Source organism: Venturia canescens, chromosome 8 (assembly GCF_019457755.1).
Source record: "Venturia canescens isolate UGA chromosome 8, ASM1945775v1, whole genome shotgun sequence".
NCBI classification, from domain to species: domain Eukaryota; kingdom Metazoa; phylum Arthropoda; class Insecta; order Hymenoptera; family Ichneumonidae; genus Venturia; species Venturia canescens.
In genome coordinates this window covers 20,301,557-20,312,036 of record NC_057428.1, presented here as the reverse complement: position 1 = coordinate 20,312,036, position 10,480 = coordinate 20,301,557, and the positions used below count along the sequence as shown (strand labels likewise).

The window sequence follows — 10,480 nt, the reverse complement described above, 5'->3', positions numbered from 1 at the left end:
AGCAATTGCCTTTGTTTTGTTATTTCAGCCCCATGGATCCCTCCGTACCTCCCAAGCACCCAGTAGTGAGGTACGTTGCTGCATACCATTTTTATCACAAAACCATTAACTTTTAATTCATTCATTCATTTTATTTTAATCATAAAATTCTTTTACTTTTTTTTTTTTAAATCTCGTAATATTTCACTCCATAACGATCAATCGACGATGCCCCGTATTTTGTACTCGTTCTAATTGTTTTTTACTCTGTAAATGTGTTTGAATTGATAATTTTTTTTTTTTAATTTTTTTTTCGTTCACGACACATTTGCTACAGAGAATTGCGCATGATTCTCATTCCTCTCGACTCATCACACTGCCTCTTCCATCAACTTTTTTCGTTCGTTTATTTAATCCACGTAGCAATTTCGCCCTCCCCCCCCCCCCCCCCCCCCACCACACACACACACACACACACCAAAGTTTAAACTCCCTCGATCTTAATAAATACTCGGTCTATTTAGTATCTATGCAATCGAACAAATAAAATTTTTCATAAAGTTTCATTATATTTATATTTATATATATGTGTGTGCCTCCCATTTGCACGAATCGTTGAGGAATGCAAAATTAATGCATCATGAAATTGTCGGATAAAGAAATATTGATATTCGAATAGATTCTCACGTTTATAATTGTCACAATCAATGTATATTAACTTTTTACACACTCACTTCATTACACATCGACATCGCTCACTCGTCGTTTATAAATACTCTGGAATATTCATTTCTCCCCCCGATGAAAGCTACGAATATTCTGCATGACGAGCAGCATGCTTCATTGAAAATACAAAGAAAATGCATCGAACTCGTTCGTCACAATTCTATTAGATTGGAAAACAAACGAAAATCGAAAGAACCCGTTCCTTATCACCGAGAATCTTGTTTATTGTTTCAACTCATTAATCCTCAAGGAAGAACGGATTTAAGATATTTTTGTTATTGCAGTGGTGCGACCACTAACGACGAACAAGTAAAGCCCCGTAGCCTGCGCTTTACATGGAGCATGAGGACTACCAGCAGTCGAGATCCCAACGAGATCATGTCCGAAATACGAAAGGTAACAAGATTTTGATTCTTTAAGAACGAGAGTAAACTTAGCTTAGAAAAACAAATGAAGAAATGTAAAAATAATGAAATTATTCACTCGCTTTTACAATGATTTTACCGCAAATGAATGGAACCGTCGCACGTGAATTGAATAGAAAATGAAAAAAACTGTTGACAGTATTGGGGGAAAAAAAATTATAATTGATCGGATTGTCAATTTTCGTACGCGCCAATGAAATATTTTTGAAATGCATAGAATTGTTATTACGATAATGTCGTTTCGGTTCGCAGGTTCTCGACGCTAACAAATGTCAATACGAGCAAAGAGAGAGATTTTTATTGCTTTGTTCGCACGGGGATGCGGCAACCGACAGTCAAGTACAATGGGAGATAGAAGTATGCAAACTGCCACGTTTATCACTGAACGGTGTACGCTTCAAACGGATTTTGGGCACGTCGATAGGCTTCAAGAATATCGCGAGTAAAATCGCAAACGAGCTCAAGCTGTGACTGCCGGCTTCCGGCACCCTGGCCAATCAAGTAAACCCATAACCCCCACGTGATCTTTCTCAATCAGTGGCGAACTCTGAGGAATTTTACTCGTGCTTAGTCTGGGACTCGGATTCCGAATCCGACACTCGTGAAATATTCGTATAGCGGAATCAATAATGGAATGAAATATACACACACGACACACCTTTGAAACAATAATTCAAGCAACCAACAATAACACGCAGAGAGTAGCAACGTCAACCGAGAGAAAGAGAGAGAGAGAGAGAGAGAAATGATCATGGTGAGGGAATGAAAGTTGAAACTCGAGCTTCCCCGATGTTGCCACGACAAGCTTTCGACGATCTTGGATAATTGGTATCGATTCATCGCTTCTACTTCGTCGTCGAGACTAAAACAGCAAAGAAACAAGGTGAACCGTTTCATGAGATAAATTTGTCATAGTTTTCCTCGAAAAAGGCGCAATTGGGTGAAACATGAAAAAAGAGAATGATCGAGGGAAGCTTATGTTCGAGCAGAGATGCGTTTCGTTGAGTTGAGAAAATAAAAGAGGAAATCGAACGACCGTTATGACCGAGGAACAGTTTTAAAAAACGACGCGAAACAGTGGAAGGAATTCGATTTTGTAAAGAGATTTTTGATCGGTCCTCGAATGTTGAAACGAGGCAACACACACGAAGAAACTTTTCTCATCTACATATAAAAACATGTAAAAAACAATCGAATTACGGGATCAGGGTTCACAGTTCGTAGCAGTATTATTCGCTTGACGTTTTTACTACTATAAAAACAACAACACCAATCTCGTTCTCTTTCCCTCCCTCTCTCTCTCTCTCTCTTTCTCAATCCTAATCTGTCTTTTGATAACTCAACAAATACTTTGAACTGTCGAATTGAGAATTGGAGGATTGATCGAAAAAAAATAGTGACTCAAGACTTTAAACCACTGTCGCTGGATTCGTCAGTCATTCGTAATCTTTCGCTATTCATTTACATTGTTCCAAGATCTAATGCCAGACAAAAATCATGCCAGCAACGATCAAATCCGTGGTGCGAGTTCGATGGGATTTTTTTTTCTCTTCATTATTCAAACAAATTCGTATGTCATTTTATTATGTTCAATATGCACACGAAGGAGCAACACCAATACACAAATACGCATTAACGCCAGTGTCAACCGTCACAAATCAATTAGTGAATTGAATCAGTGAATAATAACGATGTTTATTATGATTACCATTTTTTGTTTATTCTACAATAACAAACCATTAGTGTGACGGTTACGTAAGCAAGACCGTAGGAAAATAAAACTTTCGAAATGCTGCATATGGGCTTGGTGAAAAAAGACAAAAAACTTGAAAAGAAGAAACAAACTTCTACTCGATATTCTCGTGCGCGGATAGCAAATACTAATCTTAAATTTATCACGGTAAAAATGAAAACTGCGAGCGGTATGCGAGAGATAATTGAATAAAAAAATAACGAGAGATGAATAATCTTCGATAAATGCCAAGATCTGCTATTTATAATGCGGATATTTAAGGATTGAAAACCCAAATGAAAACCATTAATAATAATAAATATAGGTCTCGTAATTGGCTGTATCGTAACCTCCTTATCCTTTCATCAGCAAGTTGCATATTTGTTATTACTCGACTTCAGGCTCTCGAAGGAAATATAAATTTTCAGACAACAAGTAAAAAGTAAATGGAATTACGATGGAAATAAGATTAATTTAAAACAACAACAATGAAGCTACGGGAGAAAATATATTAAAAAGAAAAAAAACTTCTAGTGTTTGTAGTGACAAATTCCAGGCTAGAGTCGCGCTGTATATAATATTATAATAAAGGTACTAAAAGTTAAAAACCAATAAAGAGAATGAAACAAGAAAAAACAAATAAGAAGTCTCAAAAGAATGCAGTTGCACGTGCACACTGGAACAGCGGAGTCTACGAACGGAAATAAAAACATCAACAAAACAAACAACAAGAAGATCACAAAAACGTTTTATATTTGCCTAATATTAATGAGGATGAAGACGCGATTGAACAAAACAAAAAACTAAAACAACAACAACAACAACAACAACAACAACAACAACAACAACAACAACAAACGAGGAGAAAAAAAAACTACGTTTTAATACATTAGGCAATGAATAATTTATTTACGAGCTACACAAACGCGTTGATTTTTTCACATTTCTATAATCTTGCTACGATCAATGCCGAGCAAATTTCTCAAGTGTACGATTGAAGAAAAAATATCTCGAACGAATGAAGAAAAGAAGAGATGGAGGAGTAGAATTTGACGAGAACGTGTTTCGTCACAGTACAGAGCGCTGGAAATCGATAAACGACTGATAGAAACTAAGTATAATCGATGATAGCTGTCTCTTAGTAAGAAAAAAATAAATAAAAGAAAACGAGTCTCGAGTTTAAACGATTCGGGAATGATTCATAAAACACACTAGAGATGACGATAATTCCGATGAATAAGAATGTGCAAAACAGAAAAAACTAAACACAGAGAAAAACACGCAGAACGAGTGTATAAATATAAATATATGTTTGTATGTGCAATTTTACATGCATATGAGCGCATAAATATCTATACATGCACACACACACACACACACACACACACACACGCACGCACGTAAATAGAAACGAGCAGTGGCATCGGGACTTATTTTCCTTGGATGTAACAATGTGTATAGTTCCAAAAGAGAAAAAAAAACAAACCTTCGGATTAATCCTATCACTAAATTCTCGAATTTGAGATAAAATTTGTAAAATAGGAAAAAGTTTTATCAAACGCATCAATTTCGAAAAAAATCGAATGGGAGGAAACAAGAGAAACGCCCATGATATACAGATAATAATTTTATGCTCATTGATGAAGAAACGAAAAAAAAAAAAAGAAAAAAAACAAAAAAGAAAACTTGACGAAAAAAAGAGTTGAACGAATCACCATCAATAGATTATCCGGTGATAATACGTCACTGATGGACGCGAAATTAGAGAAGAAAGAAAACGAGATATGGAAGCAGACACGAAAAAAGAAACGATGAACAAAAAAAAACATTTTATTTCCATTAATTATCCGCATATATTGTCATTTATGGTACGATACACGAGACACATGGACAATTTCAAGATTGACGCGAGCGTTCGAAAAAATGAAGAAAAAAAAACAGCAGCAGCGATTACAATAACGTGATGTCGAAAAATGTCGATGCCGTCGTGCCAATCAGAGGCGACCATAGATATACATATATGTATACTGAATAATCGTAATTATTATGATTATCATTATAATTATTATAATTATTATTATTAGTGTTACGAGATAAGAACCCTTGTAGCATTAATTATGAATCCCTGAAACACAGTAACACGAGAAGAAGCGGAAGAAGATAAAGATGAAGAAACAAAGCCCCATACACACCAACGTACACGAAAAAAACACGTTAGATAAATGATAATTATCTGATTATAAAAATATACATACTCCCCCTGCCCATCCTGCGATTGTGCTTGCTTCGAAAAATTAATGTATAAAAAGGAACTATCACGATACTTGGACGAAGGAAGAAAGAAAAATCGTATGGAAATTAAGGGTCACTCATTACTCGTAGTATGTTGAAAAAAAAAAAGAAAACAAAAAAGACGGAGGAGCAGAGAAGACATGATTATTTCTCGACGTTTTCGAATGCGGGCAGTGAATATCCTTCTTCGCGAACTTTCGGTATTGTGTAAGTAGAAATTTGTGCCGTTGTTCGCATCGAGAACCAAAAGAGGGATCGTTTAAAAAAAATATGACAAAACAATGACATCCTAATTCGAATTTGGCTGTAAATCAAACAGCCGAAATTTTATTATTCAATTTTGCGATTAAAAACTGATCGCCCATAAGCGCGTATATCAACCAACGACACAACACACACAACACACAACACACACACACACACACACACACACACACACACACGCACACGCACACGCACACGCACACGCACACGCACCTCAGTTCTGTAGATAAGTACATACAGCTTTGCTAAGTGTTTTCTGGTGATCGGTATCTAGCCAAAATGTAGCAGAACAAAAAAATATGAAAAAGAAACGTTTATAATAAAATGGTAACACGTATTGTTTTCTAATCGTGACTCCTGTTCGGTGTGTATGGTGTATTACGAATTTTCACGCGTTCTATATTCCGCATAGTGTTTCCGCACAACTTATTCCACATCCAACCGGACTCGATGTCAGCCACAGGTAAGAGAATTGATATTTTTTTTATTTTGTCCTGAATTATTCATCGGAATATTCTTTATTATTACCGTAAAGTTGAAAAAAAAAAAACATTCCTTTGTAGAGGGTTTTTTATCGCACAATCGCCCTGAATCGTGACGTCACGAGTCCAGTGACTACGCGCGTCAGTTGAATGATCAACGCCGTAATTATTATGTATTATATTGACCATCAGTTTCCGTAAGTACGTCGAACGAGTGTATTAGTCGTTCTTCAGCACAACATAAATTGAGTCCTGTGTGCCATTCAGTTGAGTAAATATATTAATTAATGACGAAGGAATAAAGTTGAGAAATTTTAGAAACAATATTCCGACAAAGAATTCAGCCTGAGCAAGAAGTAACGTGTGTCGATAAGATTTCATCCGATGGCAATCGTCAGCTCCGCTGCCATAAATAACCTCCAGTTTTTGTCGACTTACTCCTTGATACAGCGAACGATGCCAACGCGGCTTCGGAAATCGCTTCTGATTATTCAATGACATCTAGCGTATAAAACTCTTTCAAAATTGTTACATTAATTTCGTTTTCCAGTGCAAAGTGCGAACAAAAATTTTGTATTTTGCTCGAAAAAAAATGAAAACGAGTCCAACTATAATTTTAATCCCCAATTTATTGTACTAATATTCCATATTTACATATAATCGATCTAGCATGCCTTGGATGCAAAATTCCGACCTTTATATATTTCACAAAAACATTTAAAGTAGATAATGAAGAGAAAACAAATTTTTTTTCGTTATCCTAAGCACTTCTGTGGAAATGAAATTCCATTGAAGTTTTCAAGTGTAGCTTGAAACTTGGACGAGCTGTGGAACATCCTTTTTTTTAACCGTCGAACAAAACGCTTAAAAAATTCGTAGGGTATTCTTCAGTTTGGCCATCTGATTTTTTTTTTATTAATGTACTGATCATAACGTAGAATGAACGATCCACGACGAAGCTCGAGGCTCCACCAGTCGTTGGCTCCCATCTACGACCTCGTGCTGCAATAAAAAACAAACTTATTATTTGAATGGGAATTGATCCTTGAAACACGGGAAACGAGAAATTAACTCGGATATTGCATTGACCGATGTAAATTGTATCGATCAATTTATTTTCAAGCTCACTTAAATATCTAGAAGTGTAACGCGCGTCGAGCGAACCGAAAAAACCGTGTTTGAGGTTATCAATATTGAAAATTCTTACCGGTCCATTGTGATGGTTCCCTTACGCTAACGGTATCACATCCTGAGAAATGTACAAGAAAAATCGTGGAATAAAAAACATCGTTTTGTATCGAAAATGCATACGAAAAATGCTCACCTATCGCTGATAGAACCTCGACTCCTTCCTCGTTCACATATAACACATTGGTTTGTTTCATATCATCGCTAAAAATAACTCCTTCGCCCGTATAATTCTCTCCACCACTGAAGTCTTTTGTGCGCGGATCGAACAAACTACTTAGGTTTAGCTGAAGAAAATGTCGAAGAAATACATTTATAAAGAATGAAGTACTGGATGAATCGCAATGAAAAAAAACCTTGTGACGAAAAAGTAGCTGCGATCTAAAAGTGTAGTGTACTCTTACCGTTTTTAAGGACTCTTTTAATAAAATTTCATATCCAATAACAAATCTCGGCAGTTGGATATCAATATCTTCTTTAGGAGCTGATTCATCGAACGTGTAGTCAAGCATGATGTTTTTAAAATAGGCAAAATGGACCGTTTTTTTCGGAAGCACGATAAACATGCTGATATCTACGCTATGTCGTACGTTACGCTATGACCAAAAATATAAAATCTTTTTTTAAGGTATTGAATCGAGCCATCTTTCGTTCGATAATAAATATTCTAGTTATTTAAGTGTCGAAGTACTCGTAAAATTCGGTTTCGCGTCAACGAAAGTTGAACCATTTTTTATGCTATTAATGATTCTCTTTCACTGATTTCAAACTAATACGTACCTTGAATGGCAGTTCAACCATGGAGTAGGAATCAGTATTCTTGATACGGAATATTCCCGAAATTCTCATGGTGGGTAGTTGCTTTACCGTTCCATTGTTAAAGCGAAAAGGACGGAATCGGGTTTCCTCGATATCGAATTTTTTAAGCCATGTGCCCGTAAAGGACACAGTGTTCATCACTGAGAAACGTTTGTCCAAGTCAACGTCGGCTGAATAAAAAAAAAAAATCACTCGTTAGGTTTCCCTTCTCGTATATATAGAAGAAGGCATAAAAAATTTTACCTATTTTCAAACGATCTGTCATTTGGCAGCTAGTATGATCCTCGCACCATCTGCTTATTTTTCTGTTCGATTCGTATGCTTTAACGAAATCGGTATTGTGCACCTCTAAATGAAAAGCGTTTTCAATTGTACGAACGAATTCGGGTTTCAACTTTATTGCTGGAGTGACGAAAAAGCCGTTGGCCGTTCGAATCGCAGACTCGTTCTGGAACAAATATTTTAGTCAAAGTCGTTTCTTATCCTCGTACGAAGTTCGATTATTTTTTCAGTTTGAAAATATCCATTTATGTTCCATTGAAAATAACAAAAAAATAAACCTCTGATGAGTGATATTAAGAAATGCAAGAAAGTATTATATCGAAACCAATTTATAATTGAAACAAGAATATTATTCGTCATTTTTTCAGCATTGTCTTCGCCGTCGGGAACGGTTCCTTTCAAGATCATTGATATCGATGTTCATTTATACTCACAGTCAAGTGATCCATGAGAATATCATATCCCATTTCATCAACAGAATGAAAGGTGTAAGCATAGCATAAAGCGTCATTCATCTGGGATTTTAAAGTTCCATTCAATCCGAACGATATCAGAGACAAAGCCAGATAAATACCAAAAGGAGAAACAACGAATCTGGGCAGGCTGATGGAACTAAGTTTCTATACGAGAAACAATATTTTATTGTCATGATTTTATACTGTTTTCAGTTAAATAGTCGTTTTTTCGACTATAATAAGTTGTGTAAGTGAAAAATGTAGCCATTTTTGAAAACCACTTTTCGAATAGACATTTTATCGAAATTCGATTGGCCTTTCGCAACAAGATCCGGCGTAAACGCAATAAAAACGACCAATGTACTTAAATGAGAAAAACAATGGCGCAAGTTCACCACCGGTTTGACATCGTCGACCGTGATAGTTTTTAGACTATTTTTATAGTTATACCGTGATATACTCGTCCGTGAACATATATGAACTTAGAGTAACGCTTGTCAAAGCAACTATTCGCTCCGCTGGTTCCATAAGAGTTTTTCCATTTGTAACGGAATTCATTGATTTCGTAACGACTGCTACGGAGAGCAGGCTCACCATTCCCAGCAACGAAACTGAAACTTTTTCCCCCAATTCGGAGAGATCAAAACAAATTTAGAGGACACATGAATAAATAATTAAAAAAAACATTGTTTTTTTGACGCTGCGACGATTGACAAAACTTCGAGTTCGATTATTACTTACGGCGATACATTTTCGGTGTTTAGCTGAAGTCGTAGCAGAAAGGAACGATCGATCGACGAGGATCAAATATTGAACACTTCTCACAGCCAGCAGCAGTTTCGTCGTCCAAACTCCAAGGAAATTTAGCGCTTAAAAAATCCTTCGCTTCTATATGAGTGCTTGAACAATAGTGTAAATAACAACAATATCGAAATATTCATAAGAAAATAAAGCAGTATTATTAGTGTCACGTCCCAAGATATTTTTATAACAATTATTTTAGAACAATTGACGACGCAAGGTCGATTATTACTCACCTTGTCCAGTACAAATTCAAGTGAAAGAATAAACGAATGGCAAAATAATTTTAAAAAACATAGCGTACGTGACAAAAGATATTACTGCAGAAAAGCTAATTCCGTATTCCATAATGATACAGCGACCAAAAATGTCGAAACGGAGTGGAAAAATGAAAACAATATTGAATTATTGTGTTAATATACGCCATTGTAATACCTGTAGTTCGAGAATGATCGAGGAGCTATTTGAGGCGTGTTTGTTTTCTAGTTATTTATAGATAAAAGTTTCTTGCTATTAATCTAAATATTACTATTTAAAATCAGTGAAATCACGAATCACAATTGTTACGTTGTTGCGACAAGTATGATATGAAAACAGTGGATAACGAATTAGCACATTATGAAAAGAGTATTTTTTCGTATTCGTTTGTGTTTCCTCATTATTCTCATCCACGTATCGATTTTATGCTCGTCCACGTAACATACGAAATGTTGGCTCATGGGCATGAACTTTAAAAACACGCCAATACAGCGTTCTGTTACTTAAAAATCCTAAAGAAAGCTCGTAAATGGTCGTACGATCACCCATCCATGCAAATATTGAGTTCACCTGAACCCTAGTAGCAATTTCATATCCGATTGGCAATATAAAGATAACCAAAAAAAAATGTGGATGTCTTTTTGGACGTTCAAAAAGATGCCATTTTGGTATACTAATTGTATTACAAATGTCCGCTTGGCAGATAACTTTTTCGTATCCAAAAATTAACTTAATATTGACATATTGATTATGTTGACATATGTTAACGAATTGACA

The 10,480-nt window shown here is 35.8% G+C and overlaps 2 protein-coding genes across 21 annotated transcripts in view; one reads left to right on the top strand and one right to left on the bottom strand.

Moving 5' to 3' along the window:
- The window catches only part of LOC122414649 (serine/threonine-protein kinase MARK2-like), a 55,266-nt gene extending 49,500 nt beyond the window's left edge, over positions 1–5,766 (top strand). For 16 of the 20 annotated variants that reach the window (XM_043426119.1, XM_043426138.1, XM_043426140.1 and 13 more), the window contains 3 exons: positions 29–70; positions 990–1,101; positions 1,383–5,766. In XM_043426119.1, the coding sequence (XP_043282054.1) occupies positions 29–70; positions 990–1,101; positions 1,383–1,601 (373 nt within the window). In that variant the 3' untranslated portion in view covers positions 1,602–5,766. The remainder of the gene's footprint in view (positions 1–28; positions 71–989; positions 1,102–1,382) is intronic. The other 4 variants (XM_043426141.1, XM_043426142.1, XM_043426128.1 and 1 more) reach the window with 1 other exon arrangement.
- Positions 5,767–6,509: 743 nt separating this feature from the next.
- Positions 6,510–9,518, bottom strand: LOC122414651 (leukocyte elastase inhibitor-like). The gene is made up of 9 exons (XM_043426143.1): positions 9,386–9,518; positions 9,095–9,261; positions 8,624–8,809; positions 8,151–8,355; positions 7,869–8,077; positions 7,493–7,684; positions 7,225–7,375; positions 7,108–7,149; positions 6,510–6,902 (listed from the first exon to the last, which is right to left on the bottom strand). The coding sequence occupies exons 1-9, from the start codon at positions 9,393–9,395 to the stop codon at positions 6,745–6,747; spliced, it is 1,320 nt and encodes a 439-aa protein (XP_043282078.1). The 5' UTR covers positions 9,396–9,518; the 3' UTR covers positions 6,510–6,744.
- Positions 9,519–10,480: the final 962 nt, after the last annotated feature.

Excerpts from the sequence above, each read along its gene's own strand:
- LOC122414651 (XM_043426143.1), bottom strand. Across the intron at positions 8,810-9,094 it reads TCACGGACGAGTATATCACG|AAACTTAGTTCCATCAGCCT; the intron begins GTATAACTATAA and ends TTTCTCGTATAG. Across the intron at positions 6,903-7,107 it reads GGAACCATCACAATGGACCG|CACGAGGTCGTAGATGGGAG; the intron begins GTAAGAATTTTC and ends TTTTTATTGCAG.